We start from the raw sequence: 27,938 nt of genomic DNA on the forward strand, positions 1-27,938 counted from the left end.
GGCACGTCCAACCGGTAGGAGGCCACGGGGAAGACCCAGGACACGTTGGGAAGACTATGTCTCCCGGCTGGCCTGGGAACGCCTCGGGATCCCCCGGGAAGAGCTAGACAAAGTGGCTGGGGAGAGGGAAGTCTGGGTTTCCCTGCTTGGGCTGTTGCCCCCGCGACCCGACCTCGGATAAGCGGAAGATGATGGATGGATGGATATCTAAACGGGGATAGCAGGTCCATTCTATGTGTCATACTTAATAATTTCGCGATATTGCCATATTTTTGCTGAAAGGATTTAGTAGAGAACATCGACGATAAAGTTCGCAACTTTTGGTCGCTAATAAAAATGCCTTGCCTTTACCGGAAGTAGCAGACAATGTGCTCGCGAGGTCACGGGTTGTGGAGCTCCTCACATCTGAACATTGTTTACAATCATGGCCACCAGCAGCGAGAGCGATTCGGACAGAGAAAGCGACAATTTCCCCATTAATTTGAGCGAGGATGAAAGATTTGTGGATGCGGAAAGTTAGAGTGAAGGACTAGGAAAAAAAAAAAAAGTCTGCAGTGGGAGCGATTCAGGTGTTATTAGACACATTTACTAGGATAACTCTGGAAAATCCCCTAACTGCCTAATGTGTTACTAGTGTTTTAGTGAGATTATATGGTACCTGAAAGTCGGAGGGGTGTGACCAAGGGTGTGGGGACCGCCAGTGTCTCTGAGGGAAGCCACGTTTCTCGACAAGGCGAAACAAAGCCAGCCGTTGGGGTCGGTCTGAGCTTTTTTCCCCCCCCTCCTCCACGATGGAAGCATCCCACGTTCGGGGGCCGGCCAGTCGGAGGAGGCATGAGAGTCCACAGCTGCCTCTTTGACAGGTGCACGAGGAACGACGCAAGCTATCCGCTCATGTCTACGGTAAGAGCCGACTTATTACCACAATTTTCTCACCGAAACCTGCCGTTTGACATGTGGTAGGGAACCATGTTTGCTTGACCGCTCTGCTCCATAGTAAAGCTTCACCGTCATGTTTAGGGAATGTAAACAAGGAAACACCGGCTGTGTTTGTGTTGCTAAAGGCAGCCGCAATACACCACTTCCCACCTACATCTTTCTTCTTTGACGTCTCCATTATTAATTGAATAAATTGCAAAAGATTCAGCAACACAGATGTCCAGAATACTGTGTAGTTATGCGATGAAAGCAGACGACCTATAGCTGGGATCGGGGCTGGAACAACATGTCTGCTACGTCACACGCACGCGTCATCATACGTGTCGTCATACCGCCAGGTTTTCAACAGGATACTTACCACGAAATTTAAAATTGCAATTTAGTAAACTAAAAAGGCCGTATTGGCATGTGTTGCAATGTTAATATTTCATCATTGATATATAAACTGACTGCGTGGTCAGCAGTAGTGGCTTTCAGTAGGCCTTTAAAGAAAATATATATTTAAAAAAGTGGAATAAAAGCGCAAAGAGGTGAAATGTAACAGGTAAAAGTTGCAATGTTGACTAATAATATAAAAGTTTTTAAAAAAAAGTTATTGTTTAAAAAATTGTGAATTAAAATCAATGTTATGAATTATTGACCTATTCAAGGATCCAATTACTTCCATCCAATATTTCACTTTGAAAATTTGGGGGAAAATATTGCATATTTTCTGTGTTTGCCGTATACAAAAAGTTTTGTTTGACAAAAAGTGCATAAAAAAAAAAAAGACAAAAAACCCTCAATAGTCGACTGATTGATCTGAAGTTGATCTAGAGCAGGGGTGCCCATTACGTCGATCGCAATCGACTGGTCGATCTCGGAGGGTGTGTCAGTCGATCTCAAGCCAGGCATTAAAAAATGTACATAAACATGAGCAATCATCAATCATACCAAGACTTCACTTTCGTCAGTTGTTTGACATTCTCGGCACCCGAGGATCTTGTGAGATGACGCTGGCTGCTGCGAGCTCATATTTAAGAAAAAAATCACTAACAGGGCGGACGCAGAGAAACACATTTTATTTCTAGAGACTCCGTACCTACTGTCAAAACTCTAAAGAGCGACTGCACACTTCCTGTCTTCACCATAAAAGACCTGTTTCATCCTGCCTGTGCTAACAAAATAAGAGTCTCAGAAAGCTAGCAAGCTACGGAGTTTGATGCCAATGTATTTCTCCCCCGCCCTCACTTGCTTGCCCACCCGCACACTCACTGACGTCACTCACCTGCTGCCAGACATTAAAGGGCCACACACATATGCTACTCTCATAACAAAGTGTTTAAAAACCAGTATGCAAGTTGGACAAATGAGATGCCAAATCCAACCACTTTCATGTGGTATTGGACAGAAAGGAGGACTTTTTTTTTTCCTCCATTTGAAAATGCGGACGTTATCAGCACCACTGTCTAATTCCAATCAATGCAAGTCATCAGAATCAGGTAATACACCAACTTATATTCTTGTCTTCATGAAAGAAAGGAATCTATGTGTGTTAAACATGCTTGTATTATCATTAAACACCATTAACTTGTTAACAAAAATGTCTCTTTCATAAATAAATACATATAAATTATAAATAGGAATGAGGTAGATCTCCTCGACTTGGTCAATTGAAAAGTAGCTCGCCTGCAGAAAAAGTGTGAGCGCCCCTGATCTAGAGACTTAAGCGTTGAACATTTTTAAAAGTATGCTTTATTTTTTTGGAGAAAGTTAGTGGGATTTTTTTATTTAAACTGTCATTGCTCAAAAATAATTAATTACCAGGTAAAATCAATGTTGTTATGAAATATTGACCCATTTAGGCTCCAATTACCTCATATCAAATAATTTTTTTCGGTGGTGGGGGGTGGGAGAACAATAAATATTTTGTGTTTTTGCCATAAAAAACAGGGTTTCGGCAAAAATGGCATAACACACATATACACATATATATATATATATATATATATATATACATATATATACATATACATATATATATATATATATATATATACACATATATATATATATATATACATATACATATATATATATATACATATACATATATATATATATATATATATATATATATACATACATATATATATATATATATATATATATATACATACACACACACACACACACACACACACATATCAGCAGATATACTTAAAGTTGAACAAAAATTAAAAATAATACTACATTACTTTTTTTTTTTTTTTAATATTTCTATGACTCAGACTTCTGGGTCCCCGGGTACCAAACTTGAGGGGAGCCCTATTGGTAAAAAAAAAGAAAAAAAAAAAATCTATGTTGGTTTTGAAAATGAAAACTATTACAATGGCCCCCGCATGTTTTGATTTTCCAGTGCGTGGCCCTCAGTGACAAGGGTTTGGACACCCCTGCCTTAAACGTTGCATGACACTTTGTATCAATACTTTAATTAAATATGTATTTACACAACCACCAATTACTAGGGCTGTGAATCTTTGGGGCCCACACAATTTGTTTTGATTCGATTCTTGATTATAAGCAATTCTCTATTTGAAATCAATACTTTCTTTTTAAACAACATTGTCTATTTAAAGAGGAATGTAGAAATACAACTGTGATACATTTCTATATTATTTAAAAAATGGTGTTTAGAAAAATCTACCCAACGATTTGTTAAAGTCAAACAAATCTGTAGAGCTGGGGGCATCTACATCAAATATATGATTTGTCTGAATGGCTGAACAGGACAGCTTTAAACAGGTTAAAAAAAATAAAAAAATGTTTAATCCCGAAATGATTTGGGTTTTTTTGACACCGCTACCAATTACATTGTTTAACTACTGAAATTCTAAGTGTTTACAGTCATTGAAGTGTAAAGTATAATAAGTTAACCATATAATGAAAATGTAGTTTGCAGTGGTGAAGACAACTTCTCTTTCTAAGGTTTTAGTTGATTTAAAAAGATAGCACTGTGTTGACATTTCAAAGAAGTGTAGCTAACAACACAGATGTTGGTATATCTGAAATTACTCCTCCGGTCAGCCAGTTCATTATCTAGTCCTTAATGGCAGCCAGCTACGATAATTAAGGGAATCAAGTTACTGGTTTATTGAGGCCAGGCGTCTAAAGAAAGCCATTCCCAAGGATAAATAAATATACAGACCTTTGTGGATTAGGAGGAATAAAGGCAGGTGACATGTTTGTCCTAATTTTAAAAGACGATTAAAAGAAAAGCCCTGTTTCTGCCATGAAGTACAGTTTGGTTCGGTCAGGTTTAAAACTAATTCTGCACAAAAGGGGTGTACAAATGAAGGAACAAGTCACTACATTTTAATTTGGATCAGAAAAAGGTGCAGGTATAGAATATAGTTACTTTTGAGGCATTACAGCATGAATAGAAACAAAAATCAAAAATGTCAAATAGCACAACCCGGGAATAAGACGGACAAAAACTGATAGCAAACATTAGCCCGATTATCCATCCATCTTCTTCCGCTTATCCGAGGTCGGGTCGCGGGGTCAGCAACCTAAGCAGGGAAGCCCAGACTTCCCTCTCCCCAGCCAGTTCGTCTAGCTCTTCCCGGGGGATCCCGAGGCGTTCCCAGGCCAGCCGGGAGACATAGTCTTCCGAATGTGTCCTGGGTCTTCCCTGTGGCCTCCTACTGGTTGGACGTACCCTAAACACCTCCCTAGGGAGGCGTTAAGGTGGCATCCTGACCAGATGCCCGGATTACCTAATCTGGCTCCTCTCCATGTGGAGGAGCAGCGGCTTTACTTTGAGTTCCTCCCGGATGGCAGAGCTTCTCACCCTATCTCTAAGGGAGAGACCTGGAAACTCATTTCGGCCGCTTGTACCCGTGATCTTGTTCTTTCGGTCATGACCCAAAGCTCATGACCATTAGGTGAGGATGGGAACGTAGATGGACCGGTAAATTGAGAGCTTTGCCTTCCGGCTTAGCTCCTTCTTCACCACAACGGATCGATACAGCATCCGCATTACTGAAGACACTGCCTGTCCGCCTGTCAATCTTGCGATCCTCTTCCCTCACTCGTGAACAAGACTCCGAGGTAGTTGAAGTCCTTCACTTGGGGCAGGGTCTCCTCCCCAACCCAGAGATGGCACTCCACCCTTTTCCGGGCGAGAACCATGGACTCGGACTTGGGGGTGTTGATTCTAATCCCGGTCGCTTCACACTCGGCTGCGAACCGATCCAGTGAGAGCTGAAGATCCTGGCCGGATGAAGTCATCAGATCCTGGCCAGATGAAGTCATCAGGACCACAACATCTGCAAATAGCAGAGACTTAATCCTGCAGTCACCAAACCAGAACCCCTCAATGCCTTCACTGCGCCTAGAAATTCTGTCCATAAAAGTTATAAACAGAATCGGTGACAAAGGGCAGCCTTGGCGGAGTCCAACCCTCACTGGAAATGTGTCCGACTTACTGCCGGCAATGCGGACCAAGCTCTGACACTGATCATACAGGGAGTGGACCGCCACAATAAGACAGTCCGACACCCCATACTCTCTGAACACTCCCCACAGGACTTCCCGAGGGACACGGTCAAATGCCTTCTCCAAGTCCACAAAGCACATGCAGACTGGTTGGGCAAACTCCCATGCACCCTCAAGGACCCTGCCGAGAGTATAGAGCTGGTCCACGGTCCCACGACCAGGACGGAAAACAACACTGTTCCTCCTGAATCCGAGGTTCGACTATCCGGCGTAGCCTCCTCTCCAGTACACCTAGCCCGATCAGTATCCGCCAATTTTTATGAAAAGTATGTGATCACCACTTTTGAGTAATGCCGATCAAAAAAAGCCAATTTATTTTTAAGTCCCCCGGCTGAAAAGTTAACAGCTAATTATGTGTCAGTGTCTCCATACACAGTATGGAGCCGCTGCCCTAACTTAATAATAATCACCTACGTAGGGCTGGGCGATATATCGATATATCGCGGGTTTTTCTTTGTGCGATATAGAAAATGATTATCGTAATATCTGAGTATATGTTTCATGCAGTTGTTTTTAGCTGCGGGCATTACACTACAGGCGTTCCTCACTCCTTCTCGTCTCTCCTTCTCACAGAGACATAAAACAAACCCACTTTCTTACATACGTCACATACGGTCGCGCGTGAAGCGTCATATGCTCTCGCCGAGCAGAGAGGAAGCAGCATGGCTAACGTTAGACGAGGCAGGTCGTGCAAGCGAAGCGGAGCTTGTGACAATACAAGAGAGAGAAGGTGCGAAACTGATCACAAATGGAGGAAGAACAGTTAATGCCCCAAAAACAGCAGGGGGTCCATCATCTGGCAGTGGTTTGGCTTCAAGCGAGAAGATATTCAGCAGACCACAGCAACATGGAAAGTATGCAGCAGAAGTGTTGCTTCCAAAGGTAGCAGCACTACTAATTTGTTCTTTCATTTAATAAGTCACCCACGAGAGAATGAAGAGTATTTAATAAATACAGTTTTGGTTAAATGACTTAGTTGTGATTTCCTTCTCTGCATGAAAGTTTAAAATGAGCATATATTAATGCAGTATGAAGAAGAATGTTTTAATGTAGACACATCATCATACTGCTGTGATTATATGCATCAAGTGTTCATTCAAGGCTAAGGCAAAATAGAGATATATATCGTGTATCGCAATATGGCATAAAAATATTGCGATATTAATAAAAGCCAATATCGCCCAGCCCTACACCGACGTTACATCAAATAAAACGCATTTCTTATTATCTTAAGCCTTATCATTATCACTGAAGGACTAAGCTAATGATATGGTGACTTGTCCAGGGTGCACCTCGCCTTCCGCCTGAATGCAGCTAAGATAGGCTCCAGCACCCCCCGTGGCCCGAAAGGGATAAGCGGTAGAAAATGGATGGATGGACAAGGCTAAACATGTTACACTCAGAGAGCAAGCCAAGGGCAGGCAGGCATATTAAAGCTAACTGCGAGAGGCGCTGGAAACACCAAGAACTAGAGCTTTGTAAAGTCTAAATAGTGTAGATGGAATCTTGTTACAGCAGAAAGTAAGCAGCTATTAACAGTAAATGAACAAAACTAATAAAAGTGTAGAGCTAGAACACATCAACAACTGCTGGTGGTGTCAGTATTGTCAGTTAGTACAACACACGGAGGGTGGATCAATCCATAAATTGGTGGTGGCTAGTATCAGTGCATGATTGATACTTGAGTGATTACATCGATATTTTTATTTTCTCAAAATATTTTTGGGGTTGTTTTGTTCAAATGTACCAATTCAGTGAAACATTCCCTGTACACAGGAGGACTTTGAGGGCAAAAATAATTTCAATGAGTAGTGTTTTTTTTACTTTTGTTTAGTTCAGGGGTGTCCAAACTTTTTCCACTGAGGGCCGCACACTGAATAATCAAAGCAAGCGGGGGCTGTCACGCCAAATGTCTTCCCCGCTAAAGAAACCTTCCCCGCCCATTTACTTCCGGAATCATGATTAATACAGATGTTTTGATAATGATATATTATAAAAATATAACGCTATATTATAAAAATACAGACGTTTTGTTAACGCTATATTATAAAAAATTAAAAAAAAAAAATACTTTTTTTTTACAAACAAGCTATGGAGGAAACATGACCCCGGAAGTAAATGCGTCATCCCATAGCTTGTGTTTGTAAATGTCTTTTTTAATTTTATTTTTTATTTTTTATAATATAGCGTTAACAAAACATCTGTATTTTTATAATATAGCGTTATATTTTTTACAATATAGCGTTAACAAAACGTCTGTATTAATCATGACTCCGGAAGTAAATGGGGGGGAGGTTTCTTTAGGGGGGAAGAAATTTGGCGTGACAGGGCCATTTATTTTAAAAACCAATACATGTATAAAAAATATACATTTAGGACTCCACTCATGTTTGATCCCCGGGAACCCAAAGGGTTTTGGCAAAAATAAAATGTTAAAAAATGTGTCATTATTCAGTATTATTATTTTTTTTATTATTATTCAAGTTTTAAATCTCTAGATCAACATTAGGTCTATCTGTCAATATGATGTTTTTAAAGATTTAAGTTGTATGCTCTTTTTATTGAAAAAAAAACAACACAAAATATGCAATATTTTCACCCAATAACATTTTTAAGTAGAATGTTTGAGATATAATAATTGGAGCCGGAAAAAGGTCAACAACTCATAATACCATTGATTTTAATTCACTATTATTTTTTGTGCAATGACACTTAAAAACAAAACACACTGATCCAAAAGGGTCCTACTCATTAAAATAAATTATATATTTTTTTTACTGTTTACTTTTAACACAATGGTCTCGAGATCAACTTCAGATCTATCCATCAATTATAAGTTTTTTTTTTGTTTGTTTGTTCGTTTTAGGCCATTCTTAAAAAAAAACAGCTCATTTTTTTATATGGCAAACATAAAATATCCAACATTTGCCCCAAAAAATATCTCAAAGTGGAATATTTAATGTGACGTAATTGGAGCCTTGAATTGGTCAATAATTCATAATTGATTTTGATTCACTATTTTTTTTTTTTAAAGAGGGAAACAGCCCGCATGGCAGCTTTGTGTTATTAAACATTGCATCATGTTTTTGTTACATTTCACGTGTTTGCTCTTTTATACCACTTTTGATGTTTTTCCATAGTACTTTTAAAATGTGCCGAGGGGCCGTTAAAAAATGACCTGCGGGCCGCACTTTGGACACCCCTGCTTTAGTTAGTGTACTATTGACTTTGTTTTGCTCACACAATTGTATGTAATAAAGAACAATGCACTGGTTTAAATATTGTGTTGCTATTGTTACATTGTCACTAGCACTCACCATAAATACATTAAACATGTACAGTTATCAGAACGGCAGTCTCTGATTGGGACATCCCTGACAAAAACGTAACTTTTAACCATCATAATTCATGGAACTGAAGATTATTTCTCGGAATGTTTTGAACTTCTGTTTCAGTGCCAGAATCGCACTCAGGAGAGTTGCGTGGTTCTAGCTCAATTTGCGTATTCCGTATTTTTCGGACTATAAGTCTCAGTTTTTTTTCATAGTTTGGCCGGGGGTGCGACTTATACTCAGGAGCAACTTATGTATGAAATTATTAACACACTAACATAAAATATCAACTATTATTATTTAGCTCATTCACGTAAGAGACTAGATGTATAAGATGTCATCGGATTTAGCAATCAGGAGTGACAGATTGTTTGGTAAACGTATAGCATGTTCTATATGTTATAGTTATTTGAATGACTCTTACCAAAATGTTACGTTAAAGGCCTACTGAAAGCCACTACTAGTGACCACGCAGTCTGATAGTTTATATATCAATGATGAAATATTAACATTGCAACACATGCCAATACGGCCTTCTTAGTTTACTAAATTGCAATTTTCAATTTCCCGCGAAGTATCCTGTTGAAGACGTCGCGGATTGATGACGCGTGCGCGTGACGTCACGGGTTGTAGCGGACATGTTCTTCCAGCACCACACACGGCTAAAAGTCGTCTCTTTCATCGCATAATTACACAGTATTCTGGACATCTGTGTTGCTGAATCTTTTGCAATTTGTTCAATTAATAATGGAGACTACAAAAGAAGAATGCTGTAGGTGGAAAGCGGTGGATTGCAGCTGCCTTTAGCAACACAAACACAGCCGGTGTTTCCTTGTTTACATTCCCGAAGGTGAAGCTTTACTATGGAACAGAGCGGTCAAGCAAGCATGGTTCCCGACCACATGTCAACCGGCAGGTTTCGGAGAGAAAATTGGAGATTTAAGTCGGCTCTTACCGTAGACATGAGCGGAGTTTGTGTCGTTCCTCCTGCAGCTGTGACTTTCTTGGCTCCACTGTAGCTTCCCTCAGAGACACTGCCGGTCACCACACCCCTCCGACTTTCAGGTATGACTATATAATCTCTCTAAAACACTTGTAACACAATAAGCAGATAAGGGATTTTCCAAAATTATCCTAGTAAATGTGTCTAATAACTTCTGAATCGCTCCCACTGCCCTCGTCTTTTTTTTTCTTTCTTCTAGTCCTTCTAGACTCTCACTATCCTCATCCACAAATCTTTCATCCTCGCTTAAACTAATGGGGAAATCGTCGCTTTCTCGGTCCGAATCGCTCTGGCTGCTGGTGGCCATGATTGTAAATGTGAGGATGTGAGCTCTACAACCCTTGACGTCACGTGCACATTGTCTGCTACTTCTGGTACAGGCAAGGCTTTTTTATTAGCGACCAAAAGTTGCCAACTTTATCGTCGATATTCTCTACTAAATCCTTTCAGCAAAAGTATGGCAATATCGCGAAATGATCAAGTATGACACATAGAATGGACCTGCTATCCCCGTTTGAATAAGAAAATCTCATTTCGGTAGGCCTTTAACAGACCAGGCACCTTCTCAGTTGGTTATTTATGCCTCATAACGTACACTTTATTCAGCCTGTTCACTATTCTTTATTTATTTCAAATTGCCTTTCAAATATCTTTTCTTGGTGTTGGGTTTTATCACTTAAAATGCGACTTATATATGCTTTTTTCCTTCTTTATTATGCATTTTCGGCAGGTGCGACTTATACTCCAAAAAATATGGTAGACGTCATCGCTCTGCTCTTCGTACAGCGCCTCTGCTGTGCAAATTAGTACACTACGTTGATTCAAAACGACAAATTGGGTTGTTGGGATTTGCTATATATTGTGTACAATATATAAAAATATAAAATATCAGTATATATTAAATACCGTTTATATTAAGGGTGTAACAGTACGTGTATTTGTATTGAACCGTTTCGGTTCGGAGGTGTACCAAATGAGTTTCCAGACGTGCGTATTAAGTAGCCTAAACAATACTCAAAATGCCGGACATTTGAGGCATTTAAGAAACCCCGCCCTGACAGCCCCGCAAAAGAGGACATGTCTGGTGTAAATGGGACGTATGGTCAGTCTATCCTAGCCCGATCGCAGCTAGCACCGGACATGTCCTCTTTTGCTAGCAACGACCGGGCTAGGATAGACTGACCATACGTCCTCTTTACACCGGACATGTCCTCTTTTGCGGGGCTGTCAGGGCGGGGTTTCTTAAATGCCTTAAATGTCCGGCATTTTGAGTTATGGTAGCGTGTATTAATGTACGTTCAGGGTTAAGAAGGGGTTAAAAAACAAAAATTGTGCGCGCAGCAGCAGCATTCGTGAGGGAGGGTCAGAGAGAGAGAGTTATGATAAACGCGCATTCGTCTCCAGGCTCTGCTTTTTGTCCATTGATTAATCAGATTTAACTTTTTATTATCTATATGGCAGGAGTGTCAAAAGTGTGCCCCAGAGATCATTTGCGGTCCACAGCTAATGTTTTAAAGGCCCACGGCACAATCTAAAAATACTATTAAGATAAACAAAAACACACAAAAGTGAAATAAAAAAGCTTGAAGGTTAAATGTAATTTAGAAAAAGTTACAATGTTGACTAATAAAGCTGTTTTTTTTCTTTCGAACTGTCACTGCTCAAAACATAATGAATCAAAATCAATGTTATTATGAATTAATGACCTATCCAAGGTTCCCATTACTTCACATCAAATATTCCACTAAGAAAAATGTTTTTGGTGGAAGATTTTGCAAATTTGGGAAATAAATAACCAAAAAGACGCCATTTTGTTGTTTTCTTACTGTACCGAAAATGAGCTGAACCGTGACCTCCAAACCGAGGTACGTACCCGTACTGAATTTTTTGTGTACCGTTACACCCCTAGTTTATATAATATGTAAATATTACACAAACGTTATATTTTCTATTGCTACTTCGGTATATTTTTAGTCTACTTAATACCTGCATTATCCTCTCCATCAATGTTCCCTCTAATTGTTCATGTGTGTGAGCAAATGCAAAAACTCTCTGAGCATTTATCGGAGCACATTTGAGCAACATCAGACGTGCACACTTTGGCCACACCAGCAGCACACCTGTCCCAAAGCTGACTTAATAAGTTAAATGTTTTATTTTAATAAATCAAATGACAGCAGTTAATTTCCATGACATTCTTTCTAATATAAGTGATTTGACCCACTTAAATAAATATAACAAATACAATCTTGTTTTTCATGAGCTGTGGGGTATAGTATTTTAGGCCTAGGTGGGGGTCCAGCTTTGGAAATAATTTGTACCCCTTTCAGAGATCACATTTAGTTCCGCTTATATCTTTTTGTTAGCATTTCTGTAGTCTAGTGACAGTGTTCCATGATTAATATTCATAAAACAAATTAACATTCTTAATAAATGACAGTAGAAAAAGCACATCTGTTTGGAGAGTCATAGTGTAACGATCTGGAATTGACACTTTGTGTGGTGTTGGAGTTATCCGACTTTTTGTGTGGCCATAAATGCGTCACTGGCGAAGTGCCTTGACTGTGTGCGTTGGAGCAAGTAAGAGAGAGCGAGAACGGCTGCTGTCGATATGACAGATGACAAAGAGTTGGTTTAAGGCTGGTTTGTACGGCAGACAATGACCACTTTTTCAAGATAGAACTTTTTTTGTACTATGTTGATGTTGTGGTTACGGCCGACAGTTTTGTGTAATGGATGGAATTCCCGCTCTCTTTAAAGCGTCTCTACAGACTTAATAATTTAACAGTGTTGATGAATATTGTTTTCCCTTTTGTGGCCGCTTGCAGTCACCTGTTACTCACTGTTGCATTGCAAAATCATACAGAACAAACTGTTATTTTTATTTTGTTTGTAGTTCAGATGGGATTTGACTTTGTGTGCAGCATAGATTTGCTGTGTGAGAAATACGCAATTGCGCACTTTAGAGGGAACGTTGCTCTCCATCCTTTGTAACTGAGTTACTGTGTGGAACAACTTCCCTTGTGGATCAATAAAGGTTGTCTAAGTCTAAATCAAACAATCTTACCAAGTACTAAACTTTTATGGATCAATTCATGGATTAAATAAACATCACAATGGGGCTGAACTAAACTGAACCGCTTTATAGGAACATATTTATGTATAATATGTAACAAATAGTTTAAAGTCCTACTGAAAGCCACTACTAGCGACCACGCAGTCTGATAGTTTATATATCAATGATGAAATATTAACATTGCAACACATGCCAATACGGCCTTTTTAGTTTACTAAATTGCAATTTTAAATTTCCCGCGAAGTATCCTGTTGAAAACGTCACGGTATGATGACGCGTGCGCGTGATGTCACGGGTTGTAGGGGACATGTTCTTCCAGCACCGATCACAGCTAAAAGTTGTCTGCTTTGATCGCATAATTACACAGTATTCTGGACGTCTGTGTTGCTGAATCTTTTGCAATTTGTTCAATTAATAATGGAGACTACAAAGAAGAAAGATGTGGGTGTATTGCAGCTGCCTTTATTTAGCAACACAAACACAGCCGGTGTTTCCTTGTTTACATTCCCGAAGGTGAAGCTCTACTATGGAACAGAGCGGTCAAGCGAATATGGTTCTCTACCACATGACAACCGGCAGGTTTTGGTGAGAAAATTGTGGTAATAAATCAGCTCTTACCGTAGACATGAGCGGAGCTAGTGTCGTTCCTCCTGCAGCTGTCAAAGAGGCAGCTGCGACTCTCTTGCCTCCTGCGTGGCTTCCGTCAGACACACTGGCGGTCACCACACCCGTGGCCACAAACCTCCGACTTTCAGGTACGATTATATAATCTCACTAAAACACTAGTAACACAATAAGCAGGTAAGAGATTTTCCAGAATTATCCTAGTAAATGTGTCTAGTAACATCTGAATCGCTCCTTCTGCACTCTCTTTTTTTTCCCTTCTAGTCCTTCACTTTCACTATTAGAGATGCGCAGGTGGCGGTTGAACCAATTTGGAAATATATATTGTAATAATCCCAGGAATGTAGGCTCATATACCTTCTTCGTTTGTCTTGCCTTTATTGCACAAGATGTAATACAACCACACAACAGCTCTCATGACTAACGCTTTTCCCGGGACAACTCGAACTCTCACTTCCTGTTGACAACGTCACTCCCCTATCTCTCCCGGAAGTCCCGCCCCCCAGCCAAAGTCATTGGCTAACACCCCGTAGCCAGCCGCTACATTATACATAGTTAAATATTATGTTGAAGAGGTTCATTTAGCCTACTGACGTGTATTTATAAATGGTTGATTTATACAGGCTAGTAAGGTAAAGTGTTGTACCTGACAACTCTTGATGGTACAATCCATATAACACGTCACAGACAACGTCACGCTAACATCACGTGACACCTCTGATGAAGGCTGACAACTCTTGATGGTACAATCCATATAACACGTCACAGACGAGGTCACGCTAACATCACGTGACACCTCTGATGAAGGCTGCAGAAGCAAGGTAGCCCAAACTTGTCAACACTTTACCTTACTAGCCTGTATAAATCAACCATTTATAAATAGTTAAATGTTGTTAACCACATACGAAAAACGAGCAGCACTCTTTGAAACAGTATGTGGGCATACTTTTATTTTGAAGTGTCTCGTTTGGTCTGCCGACGGATGTAAGGAAGCTACTTCCGAGTATGGCCAACGAGGTATTTGTCATTTGTTGGTATTTTACTTGGTAAAATGTTTGATCCACATGCTGTGCATGTTATTTTCACGTTTGTAACGTGCTTTATTTATTACAGTTTTCACGGTGAATTTGAAGGGAAAGTAAGCCTTCAAATAAATTAGTTCAAGAAAGCCATTGTGTGTGTGCTATTTGGAGGGAGTTACACTTTCTAACCTCACTAATGCCTTGCATCGTCTATATTAGATATATAACAACGGGCGGGTGTGGCTTTGATGAAGTGTTGGTTCGGGTGGCTGGCGGGTGGATGACTACTTTTGTGATGCGGTTGCGGATGATATAATTGCCTATCCGCGCATCTCTACTCACTACCCTCATCCACAAATCTTTCATCCTCGCTCAAATTAATGGGGAAATTGTCGCTTTCTCGGTCCGAATCGCTCTCGCTGCTGGTGGCCATGATGATACAGGCAAGGCTTTGTTATTAGCGACCAAAAGCTGCGAACTTTATCGTGGATGATAAATGGGTTGTACTTATATAGCGCTTTTCTACCTTCAAGGTACTCAAAGCGCTTTGACACTACTTCCACATTTACACATTCACACACACATTCACACACTGATGGAGGGAGCTGCCATGCAAGGCGCCAACCAGCACCCATCAGGAGCAAGGGTGAAGTGAAGTGTGAAGTGAATTATATTTGTATAGCGCTTTTCTCTAGTGACTCAAAGCGCTTTACATAGTGAAACCCAATATCTAAGTTACATTTAAACCAGTGTGGGTGGCACCGGGAGCAGGTGGGTAAGGTGTCTTGCCCAAGGACACAACGGCAGTGACTAGGATGGCGGAAGCGGGAATCGAACCTGCAACCCTCAAGTTGCTGGCACGGCCGCTGTACCAACCGAGCTATGCCGCCAGTCTTGCTCAAGGACACAACGGACGTGACGAGGTTGGTACTAGGTGGGATTTGAACCAGGGACCCTCGGGTTGCGCACGGCCACTCTCCCACTGCGCCACGCCGTCCCCATCGTTCTCTACTAAATCCTTTCAGCAAAAATATGACAATATCGTGAAATGATCAAGTATGACACATAGAATGGACCTGCTATCCCCGTTTAAATGAAGAACATCTCATTTCAGTAGGCCTTTAACATTTTTTCATGTCCCAATTAAAATGTCCGTTAGGAGCATTTGCAAGAAACTACAGTGTCAGTGGAACAATGGTCTATAAATAGAGCTCCTGAGGGCTAGAGATATAGGATCCAGAGAGGCCAAGGGTGTTTGACCTTCTACTAAAGCAGACACTAACATGGCCCCCACGCTGCTCCAGTTAAGCTTTCACAACACTGGCTGTGTTTTTCCTAACGAGGCCTACAGATTCCTACACTTCGTAATTACATCAGATCATGTGGTCGTCGGTACTTGTGTTCTCACCCTGTGTTCACCCCTCAGCGCCGGAGGTGAGGTGGCCCGCGCCGCCACGTCCCGGCTTCTCCCGTCCGTAATGCTTCCGCCGAATGGCTCCGAGAAGCTCCTCATCATCTGGCGCATGTGATCGCTGTGTGCTCGGAATGGATCGCTGCACAGGAGCAACACAATTAAGTTCTTTTGAAAACAGACACCACAGTTAAAAAAGCATTTCAGACTTTACTTCCAACAGTTAGGAACAGTGCTATGACACAAGAACAGATCCTTTTTATAGAATAGAAAGTACTTTATTGATCCCTGGGGGGGAATTCAGCACCACAGTTCGCTCACAATAGACAGTAATTTATATTCCCATTCATGCCTATGGGAACTTTTTTGCCACCAAAACTGCCACTTTATCTTTAAGAAATTCTGTGGTTATTTTGTGCCGTTCAGTATTTCAATTACATGCCATTTTGGCTGTGAGAAATTACTACATAGATGGAATATTGGCTGTGAGAAATTATTACATATGTGGAATATTTCCTAAAATAGCAATGCTACCAAAAACAGTGCTCAGAGAGTATGGGGTATCGGACAATCAGTGTCAGAGCTTGGTCCGCATTGCCGGCAGTAAGTCGGACACATTTCCAGTGAGGGTTGGACTCCGCCAAGGCTGCCCTTTGTCACCCATTCTGTTCATAACTTTTATGGACAGAATTTCTAGACGCAGTCAAGGCGTTGAGGGGTTCCGGTTTGGTGGCCGCGGGATTAGGTCCCTGCTTTTTGCAGATGATGTGGTCCTGATGGCTTCATCTGGCCGGGATCTTCAGCTCTCACTGGATCGGTTCGCAGCCGAGTGTGAAGCGACCGGAATGAGAATCAGCACCTCCAAGTCAGATTCCATGGTTCTCGCCCGGAAAAGGGTGGAGTGCCATCTCCGGGTTGGGGAGGAGACCCTGCCCCAAGTGGAGGAGTTCAAGTACCTAGGAGTCTTGTTCACGAGTGAGGGAAGAGTGGATCGTGAGATCGACAGGCGGATCGGTGCGGCGTCTTCAGTAATGCGGACGTTGTACCGATCCGTTGTGGTGAAGAAGGAGCTGAGCCGGAAGGCAAAGCTCTCAATTTGCCACCTCAGATGCCACCTCAGTAGAAGCATTTAAGTCTCACCTTAAAACTCATTTGTATACTCTAGCCTTTAAATAGACTCCCTTTTTAGACCAGTTGATCTGCCGTTTCTTTTCTTTTTCTTTTATGTCCCACTCTCCCTTGTGGAGGGGGTCCGGTCCGATCCGGTGGCCATGTACTGCTCGCCTGTGTATCGGCTGGGGACATCTCTGCGCTGCTGATCCGCCTCCGCTTGGGATGGTTTCCTGCTGGCTCCGCTGTGAACGGGACTCTCGCTGCTGTGTTGGATCCGCTTTGGACTGGACTCTCGCGACCGTGTTGGATCCATTATGGATTGAACTTTCACAGTATCATGTTAGACCCGCTCGACATCCATTGCTTTCCTCCTCTCCAAGGTTCTCATAGTCATCATTGTCACCGACGTCCCACTGGGTCATTGTTGTCACCGACGTCCCACTGGGTGTGAGTTTTCCTTGCCCTTGTGTGGGCCTGCCGAGGATGTCGTGGTGGTTTGTGCAGCCCTTTGAGACACTGGTGATTTGGGGCTATATAAGTAAACATTGATTGATTGATTGATTGATTTACCGGTCGATATACATTCCCATCCTCACTTATGGTCATTAGTTTTGGGGCATGACCGAAAGGATAAGATCACGGGTACAAGCGGCCCAAATGAGTTTCCAGGTCTCTCCCTTAGAGATAGGGTGAGAAGCTCTGCCATCCGGGAGGAACTCAAAGTAAAGCCGCTGCTCCTCCACATGGAGAGGAGCCAGATGAGGTGGTTCGGGCATCTGGTCAGGATGCCACCCGGACGCCTCCCTAGGGAGGTGTTTAGGGAACGTCAGACCGATAGGAGGCCACAGGGAAGACCCAGGACACGTTGGGAAGACTATGTCTCACGGCTGGCCTGGGAACGCCTCGGGATCCCCCGGGAAGAGCTGGATGAGGTGGCTGGGGAGAGGGAAGTCTGGGCTTCCCTGCTTAGGCTGCTGCCCCCGCGACCCGACCTCAGATAAGCAGAAGAAGATGGATGGATGGATGACTCAACATTTATTGGAGTCATTTATGTTCAGACTTCACTCTGGAATTTGTATTCTTATAAATATCCACTAGATGGCGATAATTACCCTTTTGAAAGTATGCAGCGCCTTATGTTTTGTGAAAATGATAAATAAATGATAAATGGGTTCTACTTGTATAGCGCTTTTCTACCTTCAAGGTACTCAAAGCGCTTTGACACTACTTCCACATTCACCCATTCACACACACTGATGGAGGGAGCTGCCATGCAAGGCGCTAACCAGCACCCATCAGGAGCAAGGGTGAAGTGTCCTGCTCAGGACACAACAGACGTGACGAGGTTTGTACTAGGTGGGGATTGAACCAGGGACCCTCGGGTTGCGCACGGCCACTCTCCCACTGCGCCACGCCTTGCTAAAGTTGCTACTGTGTGTTTCCATTGATGTGTCTTTAGTTGATCATCATTTTACCAATTTTAGGGTTATAATTCCCTAAATATTATTAAACCTTAACTGTTTAGGCAGAAATCGCTTATTTTAAATGTATTTTAATGAACAGCACAAAACAAATATTTTGGCCTTAAAACACAAGTTAAAGTACCAATGATTGTCACACACACACTAGTCCTCTGCATTTCACCCTTCCCTTTGTTTAAGCCCTGGGAGTGAGAGGAGCAGTGAGCAGCGGCCACGCCTGGGAATCATTTTTGCTGATTTAACCCCCAATTCCAACCCTTAAAGCTGAGTGCCAAGCAGGGAGGTAATGGGTCCCATTTTTCATAGTCTTTGGTTTGACTCGGCCGGGGTTTGAACTCACAACCTACCGATCTCAGGGCGGACACTCTAGGCCACTGAGTTATTTTAGGTGTTTCAACCCTTTGTTCGTCTAACTACAGGCTTTGAAAATGTTTTAAAATATTTTAAAGAATCAATCATTAGGTTAATGATTGATAGTTGAACTGTTTCAACAAAAAATACTTTCAAGGTCCTATCAGGCCCAAAACGGTCAATTTTACATAAACCAGGGATGTCAAACGTACGGCCCGGATCAGGCCCACGGACAGGTTTTATCCGGCCCACAGGGTAAGTTTGCAAAGTATAAAATAACCTGAAATTTTTGAATGAAAGAAACTGCTGTTCTAAATGTGTCCACTGGATGTTGAAATATAGCAATTCTTTGTATCTTTGTAGATGATGCTACATATGTAGAAAATAAATCACATGTTAGTACATCTTGTGGAATCAATCAACTGAATGATATAACATACATCCATAAACCTGGATGCATATGCAAAAGTGCTATATATTTCTTTGTACAGTAATGTATTTATATCTGCACCGTATTGCTTTTTTATCCTGCACTACCATGAACTAATGCAACAAAATTGCGTTCTTATCTGTACTGTAAAGTTCAAATTTGAATAACAAAAAGAAAGTCTTAGTAAGTCTCATCAGTCGAGGAAATTGATCAAACTACATAAACATTTGATTTTGATGTAATTTTTGTATTTTCATAGCTTGAAAATGAACACCAATGAGTTGACTGATGAACATTATCAAATAATTTATGCAGAAAATATAAATTACGATAAAGATAGAATACTATTAATCGCAACATGTAAGTGGAAAAAAAAACCTCCCCAACAACTTTATGATTTGTACAATTTCAGAATGTGCTTGTTCTATTTGTAAACAAAGAAAACAATCTGAAGTTGTCTTTATTTTTAAGTTATCGTGCGGTTATTTTACCAGTCCGGCCCACTTTGGGGTTGATTATTTTACTCTAAAATGAGTTTGACACCCCTGACATAAACTGTTGTGAATATATAATATCAATAGTATTTTGTTACTATAAAAAAGTCAATCCTTAAGGATTGACTTTTAACATGGGTAAAGTTATGATAGACTGACCATACGTCCTCTATTCCCCGGACATGTCCTCTTTTGCGGGACTGTCCAGGGTGTCCGGGCGGGATTTCTTAAGTGCCTTAAGGCGTTTTGTTTCAAGGTTGCGCGTATTTCCAATGTACGTACAGGGTTAAGATGTGTTAAGAACAAAACATATTGTCAAGGTGTGCGCACGTAGAAATAGTGGTGAGAGAGGAGCAGGGACAGAGAGAGCGAGGTAGTGAATTGATAGACAATCAAGGCGTACTTGGTCAACAGCCATACAGGTCACACTGAGGGTGGCCGTATAAACAATTTAACACTGTTACAAATATGCGCCACACTGTGAACCTAAACCAAACAAGAATGACAAACACATTTCTGGAGAACATCCGCACCGTAACGCAACATTAACACAACAGAACAAATACCCAGAACCCCTTGCAGCACTAACTCTTCCGGAATGCTACAATATACACCCCCGCTATCCCCCCTCCTCAACCCAGATTACGTCACATCAAATATTACACTTTGAAACATATTTTTGGTGGAAGATTTTTCATATTTTGTGTTTGCCATGAAAAAAATAGTTTTATTTGTCAAAAACGGACAGAAAACCAACAAACAAAAACACATAAAACTAAAACATTTTGAAATGAGGAATAGATCTGAAGTTGATGAAGACTCCAGAGAATAAAGCTTATATAAATTATATGTATGCCCCGGCACACCATTATCATCATTTCATGACCCAAGCAAAACACGTTGACACTGAAATAAATACACCTATAACTTATTCAATAAAAACATAGAAAAAACTACCAGCAGCGGTAAAGTTTAGATCAGGGGTCTCAGACAAGCGGCCCGCGGAATATGAAAGTTCAATGTTAGTGCGGCTCCCGAGTTTTATATAAATGGCGCTTGACATTGCTGTGTTATTTGGGTCCAAAATGGCTCTTTCAACGTTCTGGGTTGCCTACCCCTGCAATAGTGGAAAAGCGACAAATGAGTGAAAGCGATGGAGACGTTGCCATGGAGACGAGGGTTTTCTTACGTGCCTAGCTGCATTCACACCACGACACCTGTCCGTCAGTAATACCAGTCCCCGATAACCTGGACCAATTCAAACAGTTTGTTTTTTTTATTGTTTAATTTGCATTGCCTCACACGATGAACACTACATAAATTTCTATACGACGCCCGGATTACACTTTTTTGCGCTATCCCGGTACTTTCCCGGCTATAATCCGCCGACCGCCGTGTTGCTGTAGGGAGGAAAAGCGGAAAGACACACATTGCGGATATAACTTTCTTCTCCGTGCGTCGGCTAAATACAAATAAAGCCTGCAGTGAAGCGAAAGGTTCGTGATGAGCAAAGACAATTTGAGGAAAAGTGGGGGATGCAATATTTCTTTGTTGAGCACAGGGACCCCCTGACGTGTTTTATTTGCACAGAGAAAGTTGCGGTGCTCAAAGAATAGAATTTGAAACGTCATTATCCAACTAGACATGCTGAGGAGTATGCAACATTTTTTTAAATATTTTTTTTTCTTGCAGCCCCTCCTCACCCACACTCTGCGTCCGGTGGCCCCTGGGTAAAGTGAGTTTGAGACCCCTGGTTTAGATTCATGATGGAAAGAAAAAAGTGAATGAATGTTTATAACTGAATACATTTAAATATGCATACATATATTCTACAAACCCCGATTCCATATGAGTTGGAAAATTGTGTTAGATGTAAATATAAACGGAATACAATGATTTGCAAATCATTTTCAAGCCATATTCAGTTGAATATGCTACAAAGACAATGTATTAGTTGTTCAAACTGATAAAGGTTGTTTTTTTGCAAATAATCATTAATTTTAGAATTTGATGCCAGCAACACGTGACAAAGAAGTTGGGAAAGGTGGCAATAAATACTGATAAAGTTGAGGAATGCTCATCAAACACTTATTTGGAACGTCCCACAGGTGTGCAAGCTAATTGGGAACAGGTGGGTGCCATGATTGGGTATAAAAGCAACTTCCAACGAAATGCTAAGTAATTCACAAACAAGGATGGGGTGAGGGTCACCACTTTGTAAGCAAATTGTCGAACAGTTTTAGAACAACATTTCTCAACGAGCTATTGCAAGGAATTTTACCATCTACGCTCCGTAAAATCATGAAAAGGTTCAGAGAATCTGGAGAAATCACTGCACGTAAGCGATGATATTACGGACCTTTGATCCCTCAGGTGGTAGTGCATCAAAAACAGACAGTGTGTGAAGGATATCACCACATGGGCTCAGGAACACTTCATAAAACCACTGTCAGTAACTACAGTTGGTTGCTACATCTGTAAGTGCAAGTTAAAACTCTGCTATGCAAAGCAAACCCCATTTATCAACAACACCAAGAAACACCGCCGGCTTCGCTGGGCCCGAGCTCAGCTAAGATGGTGAAAAAGTGTTCTGTGGTCTGACGAGTCCACATTTCAAATTGGTTTTGGAATCTGTGGACGTGGTGTCCTCTGGAACAAAGAGGAAAATAACCATCCGGATTGTTATAGGTGGAAAGTTCAAAAGCCAGCATCTGTGATGGTATGGGGGTGCATTAGTGCCCAAGGCATGGGTAACTTACACATCTGTGAAGGCACCATTAATGCTGAAAGGTACATACAGGTTTTGGAGCAACATATGTTGTCACCCAAGCAACGTTATCATGGACGCCCCTGCTTATTTCAGCAAGACAATGCCAAGCCACGTGTTACAACAGCGTGGTTTCGTAGTCAAAGAGTGCGGGTACTTTCCTGGCCCGCCTGCAGTCCAGACCTGTCTCCCATCGAAAATGTGTGGCGCATTATGAAGCGTAAAATACAGACTGTTGAACGACTGAAGCTCTACATAAAACAAGAATGGGAAAGAATTCCACTTTCAAAGCTTCAACAATTAGTTTCCTAAGTTCCCAAACATTTATTGAGTGTTGTTAAACAAAAAGGTGATGTAACACAGTGGTGAACATGCCCTTTCCCAACTACTTTGGCACGTGTTGCAGCCATGAAATTATAAAGATAATTATTATTTGCAGAAAAAAAAATAAAGTTTATGAGTTTGAACATCAAATATCTTGTCTTTGTAGTGCATTCAACTGAATATGGCTTGAAAAGGATTTGCAAATCATTGTATTCCGTTTATATTTACATCTAACACAATTTCCCAACTCATATGCTGTGGTGGATCCGCTTTGGACTGGACTCTCGCGACTGTGTTGGATCCATTATGGATTGAACTTTCACAGTATCATGTTAGACCCGCCTGACATCCATTGCTTTCCTCCTCTCCAAGGTTCTCATAGTCATCATTGTCACCGACATCCCACTGGGTGTGAGTTTTCCTTGCCCTTATGTGGGCCTACCGAGGATGTCGTAGTGGTTTGTGCAGCCCTTTGAGACACTAGTGATTTAGGGCTATATAAGTAAACATTGATTGATTGATATGGAAACGGGGTTAGTACATTATTTCTTTTGATGAATTAAGTTTATGACAACCTTTTTCCAGGCAACACAGGACAATGCATACATTTATATATTTTTTTCAAAACGCTTACAAAAAAGTGGCACCCCATTTTAATGAGTTGACGGGGTCCCTGGGACCCCATTTAGAAAATACCTAGCACCAACACTGCACGTCAACAGAGGAGAAAAAATGCTTTATTTAAATAAATATATTATTTATAAAGCAAGTTTAGGTATCATTGGGGAAATGTTCACCTATGTGTCCTCTTTTTGGGATTTGGCAATAGAATAGAAAGTACTTTATTGATCCCCGGGGGAAATTCAGCACCACAGTTCGCTCATAATAAACAATATATGAATAATATGAATATATTCTACATTTAAGTGCAGTCAAGTAACATATGGATTATACAATATGGTAGTTAAGACTACCTTCATAATTACATAAAGCTTAACTTAGTACATTTTGTTTTGTATTTAAGTTCGTAATAAATATTTTTAAAAATGATAAGTTATTAGTTAGGCACATGTTTATTTAAGTTCGTAATAAATCATTTTAAAAATGATAAGTTATTAGTTAGGCACATGTTTATTTAAGTTCGTAATAAATCATTTTAAAAATGATAAGTTATTAGTTAGGCACATGTTTATTTAAGTTCGTAATAAATCATTTTAAAAATGATAAGTTATTAGTTAGGCACATGTTTGTTCAAGTGGGGAAAGAAAGAAACTCACGAGAAGAAGGGGTCGTCATCAAATTCCCGGAAGGAGCCGTTACTGAACATTTCCACCGATATCGACGCTGTGTGTACGTGGGAGGAAAAAGAAAAAGATGAAAATATATATTTAAATAAACATAATAGTCCACAGGTGCAGCGGCGGCTCCAAACACGACGCAGCCGTGTCCCAAAAAAAAGGAGGCGGCGGCAGCACGGTGATTTGAAGCGTGGGGCCACGTGACACGAATCCCGTCTTCTGATTGGCTGGTCTCGTGTTGACCAACGGATGCCATGACGACGGCGTTCTAGAAAGTTCTGGTTCACAGTCTGGCACTTTCGCCATTTCTTTTATTCGCGTCATCATCAAAGTTACCGCAATAAAAGCACATCACGTAAATCAGGGGTCAGCAACCTTTTTGAAAACAAGAGTTACTTCTTGGGTACTGATTAATGCAAAGGGCGACCAGTTTGATACACACTTAAATACATTGCCAGAAATAGGCAATTTGCTTAATTTATACCTTTAATAATTAAATCTATATATATATATAAAAATGGGTATTTATGTCTGTCATTCCGTCGTACATTTTTTTTTTAACTTTTACATACCTTTTTTTGTAGAGAATAAATCATGAAAAAAGCACTTAATTGAACGGGTTAAAAGAGGAGCAAACAGGGAAAAAAATGAAAATCAAACTTAAAAATCAAAATTCTACCAAAAAAAAAGAAGAGAGAAAACTAGCTAATTCGAATATTTTTGAAAAAATAAAAAAAAAATTTGATGGAACATCATTAATAATTGGCTTCACGGTGGCAGAGGGGTTAGTGCGTCTGCCTCACAATACGAAGTTCCTGCAGTCCTGGGTTCAAATCCAGGCTCGGGATCTTTCTGTGTGGAGTTTGCATGTTCTCCCCGTGAATGCGTGGGTTCCCTCCGGGTACTCCGGCTTCCTCCCACTTCCAAAGACATGCACCTGGGGATAGGTTGATTGGCAACACTAAATGGTCCCTAGTGTGTGAATGTTGTCTGTCTATCTGTGTTGGCCCTGTGATGAGATGGCGACTTGTCCAGGGTGTACCCTGTCTTCCGCCCGATTGTAGCTGAGATAGGCGCCAGCGCCCCCCGCGACCCCAAAAGGGAATAAGCAGTAGAAAATGGATGGATGGATCATTAATAATTTTTCCTGATTAAGATTAATTTCAGAATTATGAGGACATGTTTTAAATAGGTTAAAATCCAATGTGCAGTTTGTTAAAATATATAACAAATTGGACCAAGCTATATTTCTAACAAAGACAAATCATAGATTTTCCAGAATTTGTTTTTTTAAAAGAAATTCAAAAGACTTTGAAATAACATTTAAATTTGATTCTACAGATTTTCTAGATTTGCCAGAATATTTTTTTTTTAATTTTAATCCTAATAAATTTGAAGAAATATTTCACAAATATTCTTCGTCAAAAAAACAGAAGCTAAAATGAAGGATTAAATTAAAATGTATTTATTGTTCTTTACAATAAAAAAAAAAAAATACTTGAACATCGATTCAAATTGTCAGGAAAGAAGAGGAAGGAATTTAAAAGGTAAGAAGGTCCTAAAATAATTTTTAAGGTTTTATTTTTTCTCTAATTGTTTTTCTGAAAGTTATAAGAAGCAAAGTAAACAAATAAATGAATTTATTTAAACAAGTGAAGACCAAGTCTTTAAAATACTTTCTTGGATTTTCAAATTCTATTTGAGTTTTGTCTCTCTTAGAATTAAAAATGTCGAGCAAAGCCAGACCAGCTTGCTAGTAAATAAATACAATTTAAAAAATAGAGGCGGCTCACTGGTAAGTGCTGCTATTTGAGCTATTTTTAGAACAGGCCAGCGGGCGACTCATCTGGTCCTTACGGGCGACCTGGTGCCCGCGGGCACCTCGGTGGTGACCCCTGACATAAACATATATTTTTGTTTAGCATTCCTAGTTGGGGAAAGCTTTACGGTGTAGAATAAATTGATTAACGTGGACCCCGACTTAAAAAAGTTAAAAAACTTATTGGGGTGTTACCATTTAGTGGTCAATTATACGGAATATGTACTGTACTGTGCAATCTACTAATACAAGTTTCACTCAATCAAATAATAAAATGGCATGAGATGGCGGTTGAAGCATATTTAGGAGCTCATTACCACAATGGCTATTTCAAGCAAAGGGAGTGACAAAGTGTCCCACGCTCAGTATAGATTTGCCATCTGGCTTGTTCCAGAAATAGGCTTCTCTCCTCCAAGCTCTGGATTGTCTACACTTGCCTTGAATTGTCACTCGTAATTAAAAGTAAATCCATGCATGAACACAAGTGACTCGACAGCGTCGAGAAGACAGCTTTTGACACATGCAAGTAGTAAGAAAAACCTGAAATAAATACACCTACAACTTATTACATAAAAAATTTGAAAACAACTACCTGCAGCGGTAAAGTTTGGATCAGGGGTCTCGGACACGCGGCCCGCAAGATGTTATTTTGCAACCCCCACCTGAATATGAAAGTTTAAAAGCCTACTGAAATGAGATTTTCTTATTTAAACGGGGATAGCAGGTCCATTCTATGTGTCATACTTGATCATTTCGCCATATTGCCATATTTTTGCTGAAAGGATTTAGTAGAGAACATCCACGATAACGCTCGCAACTTTTGGTCGCTAATAAAAAAGCCTTGCCTGTACCGGAAGTAGCAGACGAAGTGCGCGTGACGTCACGGGTTGTAGAGCTCCTCACATCTGAACATTGTTTACTATCATGGCCACCAGCAGCTAGAGCTATTTGGACTGAGAAAGCGACATATTTCCCCATTAATTTGAGCGAGGATGAAAGATTCGTGGATGAGGATAGTGAGAGTGAAGGACTAGAAGGGAAAACAAAAAAAGATGAGGGCAGTGGGAGCGATTCAGATGTTATTAGACACATTTACTAGGATAATTCTGGAAAATCCCTTATCTGCTTATTGTGTTACTAGTGTTTTAGTGGGATTATATATTCATACCTGAAAGTCAGAGGGGTGTGGTGACCGCCAGTGTCTCTGAGGGAAGCCATAGAGGAGCCAAGAAAGTCTCTTTGACAGCTGCAGGATGAACGACACAAGCTCCGCTCATGTCTACGGTAAGAGCAGACTTATCACGCCAATTTTCTCACCGAAATCTGTCGGTGGACATGTGGTAGAGAAACATGTTCGCTTGACCGCTCTGCTCCATATTAAAGCTTCACAACAAACAAAGAAACACCGGCTGTGTTTGTGTTGCTACAGCCGGCTGCAATACACCGCTTACCACAGACATCGTTCTTCTTTGACGTCTCCATTATTAATTGAACAAATTGCAAAAGATTCAGCAACACAGAAGTCCAGAATACCGTGTAATTATGCGATAAAAACAGACTACTTTTAGCCGTGAGCGGTGCTGGGAGAAAAATGTCTGCTACAACCAGTCATCATACCGTGACGTTTTCAACAGGATACTTCGCGGGAAATTTAAAATAGCAATTTAGTAAACTAAAAAGGCCGTATTGGCATGTGTTGCAATGTTAATATTTCATCATTGATATATAAACTATCAGACTGCGTGGTCGCTAGTAGTGGCTTTCAGTAGGCCTTTAATTTTAGCGCGGCCTGCAAGTTTTATATGAATGGCGCTTGACAGCGTTGTGTTATTTGGTTCCAAAATGGCTCTTTCAACATTCTGGGTTGCCTTCCCCTGCATTAGTGGAAAAGCGGCAAATGAGCGAAACATTAAAG

At 40.7% G+C, this 27,938-nt stretch overlaps 1 protein-coding gene across 1 annotated transcript in view; it reads right to left on the reverse strand.

The window, feature by feature from the left end:
• Nucleotides 1-24,374, reverse strand: part of mlf1 (myeloid leukemia factor 1) — a 51,672-nt gene extending 27,298 nt beyond the window's left edge. Inside the window, exons 1-2 of the mRNA XM_061878552.1 lie at nucleotides 24,184-24,374; nucleotides 15,944-16,088 (exon numbers count right to left, since the gene is read on the reverse strand). Of these exons, the coding sequence (XP_061734536.1) occupies nucleotides 15,944-16,088; nucleotides 24,184-24,233 (195 nt within the window). The 5' untranslated portion in view covers nucleotides 24,234-24,374. The remainder of the gene's footprint in view (nucleotides 1-15,943; nucleotides 16,089-24,183) is intronic.
• Nucleotides 24,375-27,938: the final 3,564 nt, after the last annotated feature.

This window comes from Nerophis ophidion, linkage group LG18 (genome assembly GCF_033978795.1).
Source record: "Nerophis ophidion isolate RoL-2023_Sa linkage group LG18, RoL_Noph_v1.0, whole genome shotgun sequence".
In the NCBI taxonomy this organism is placed as follows: Eukaryota; Metazoa; Chordata; class Actinopteri; order Syngnathiformes; family Syngnathidae; genus Nerophis; species Nerophis ophidion.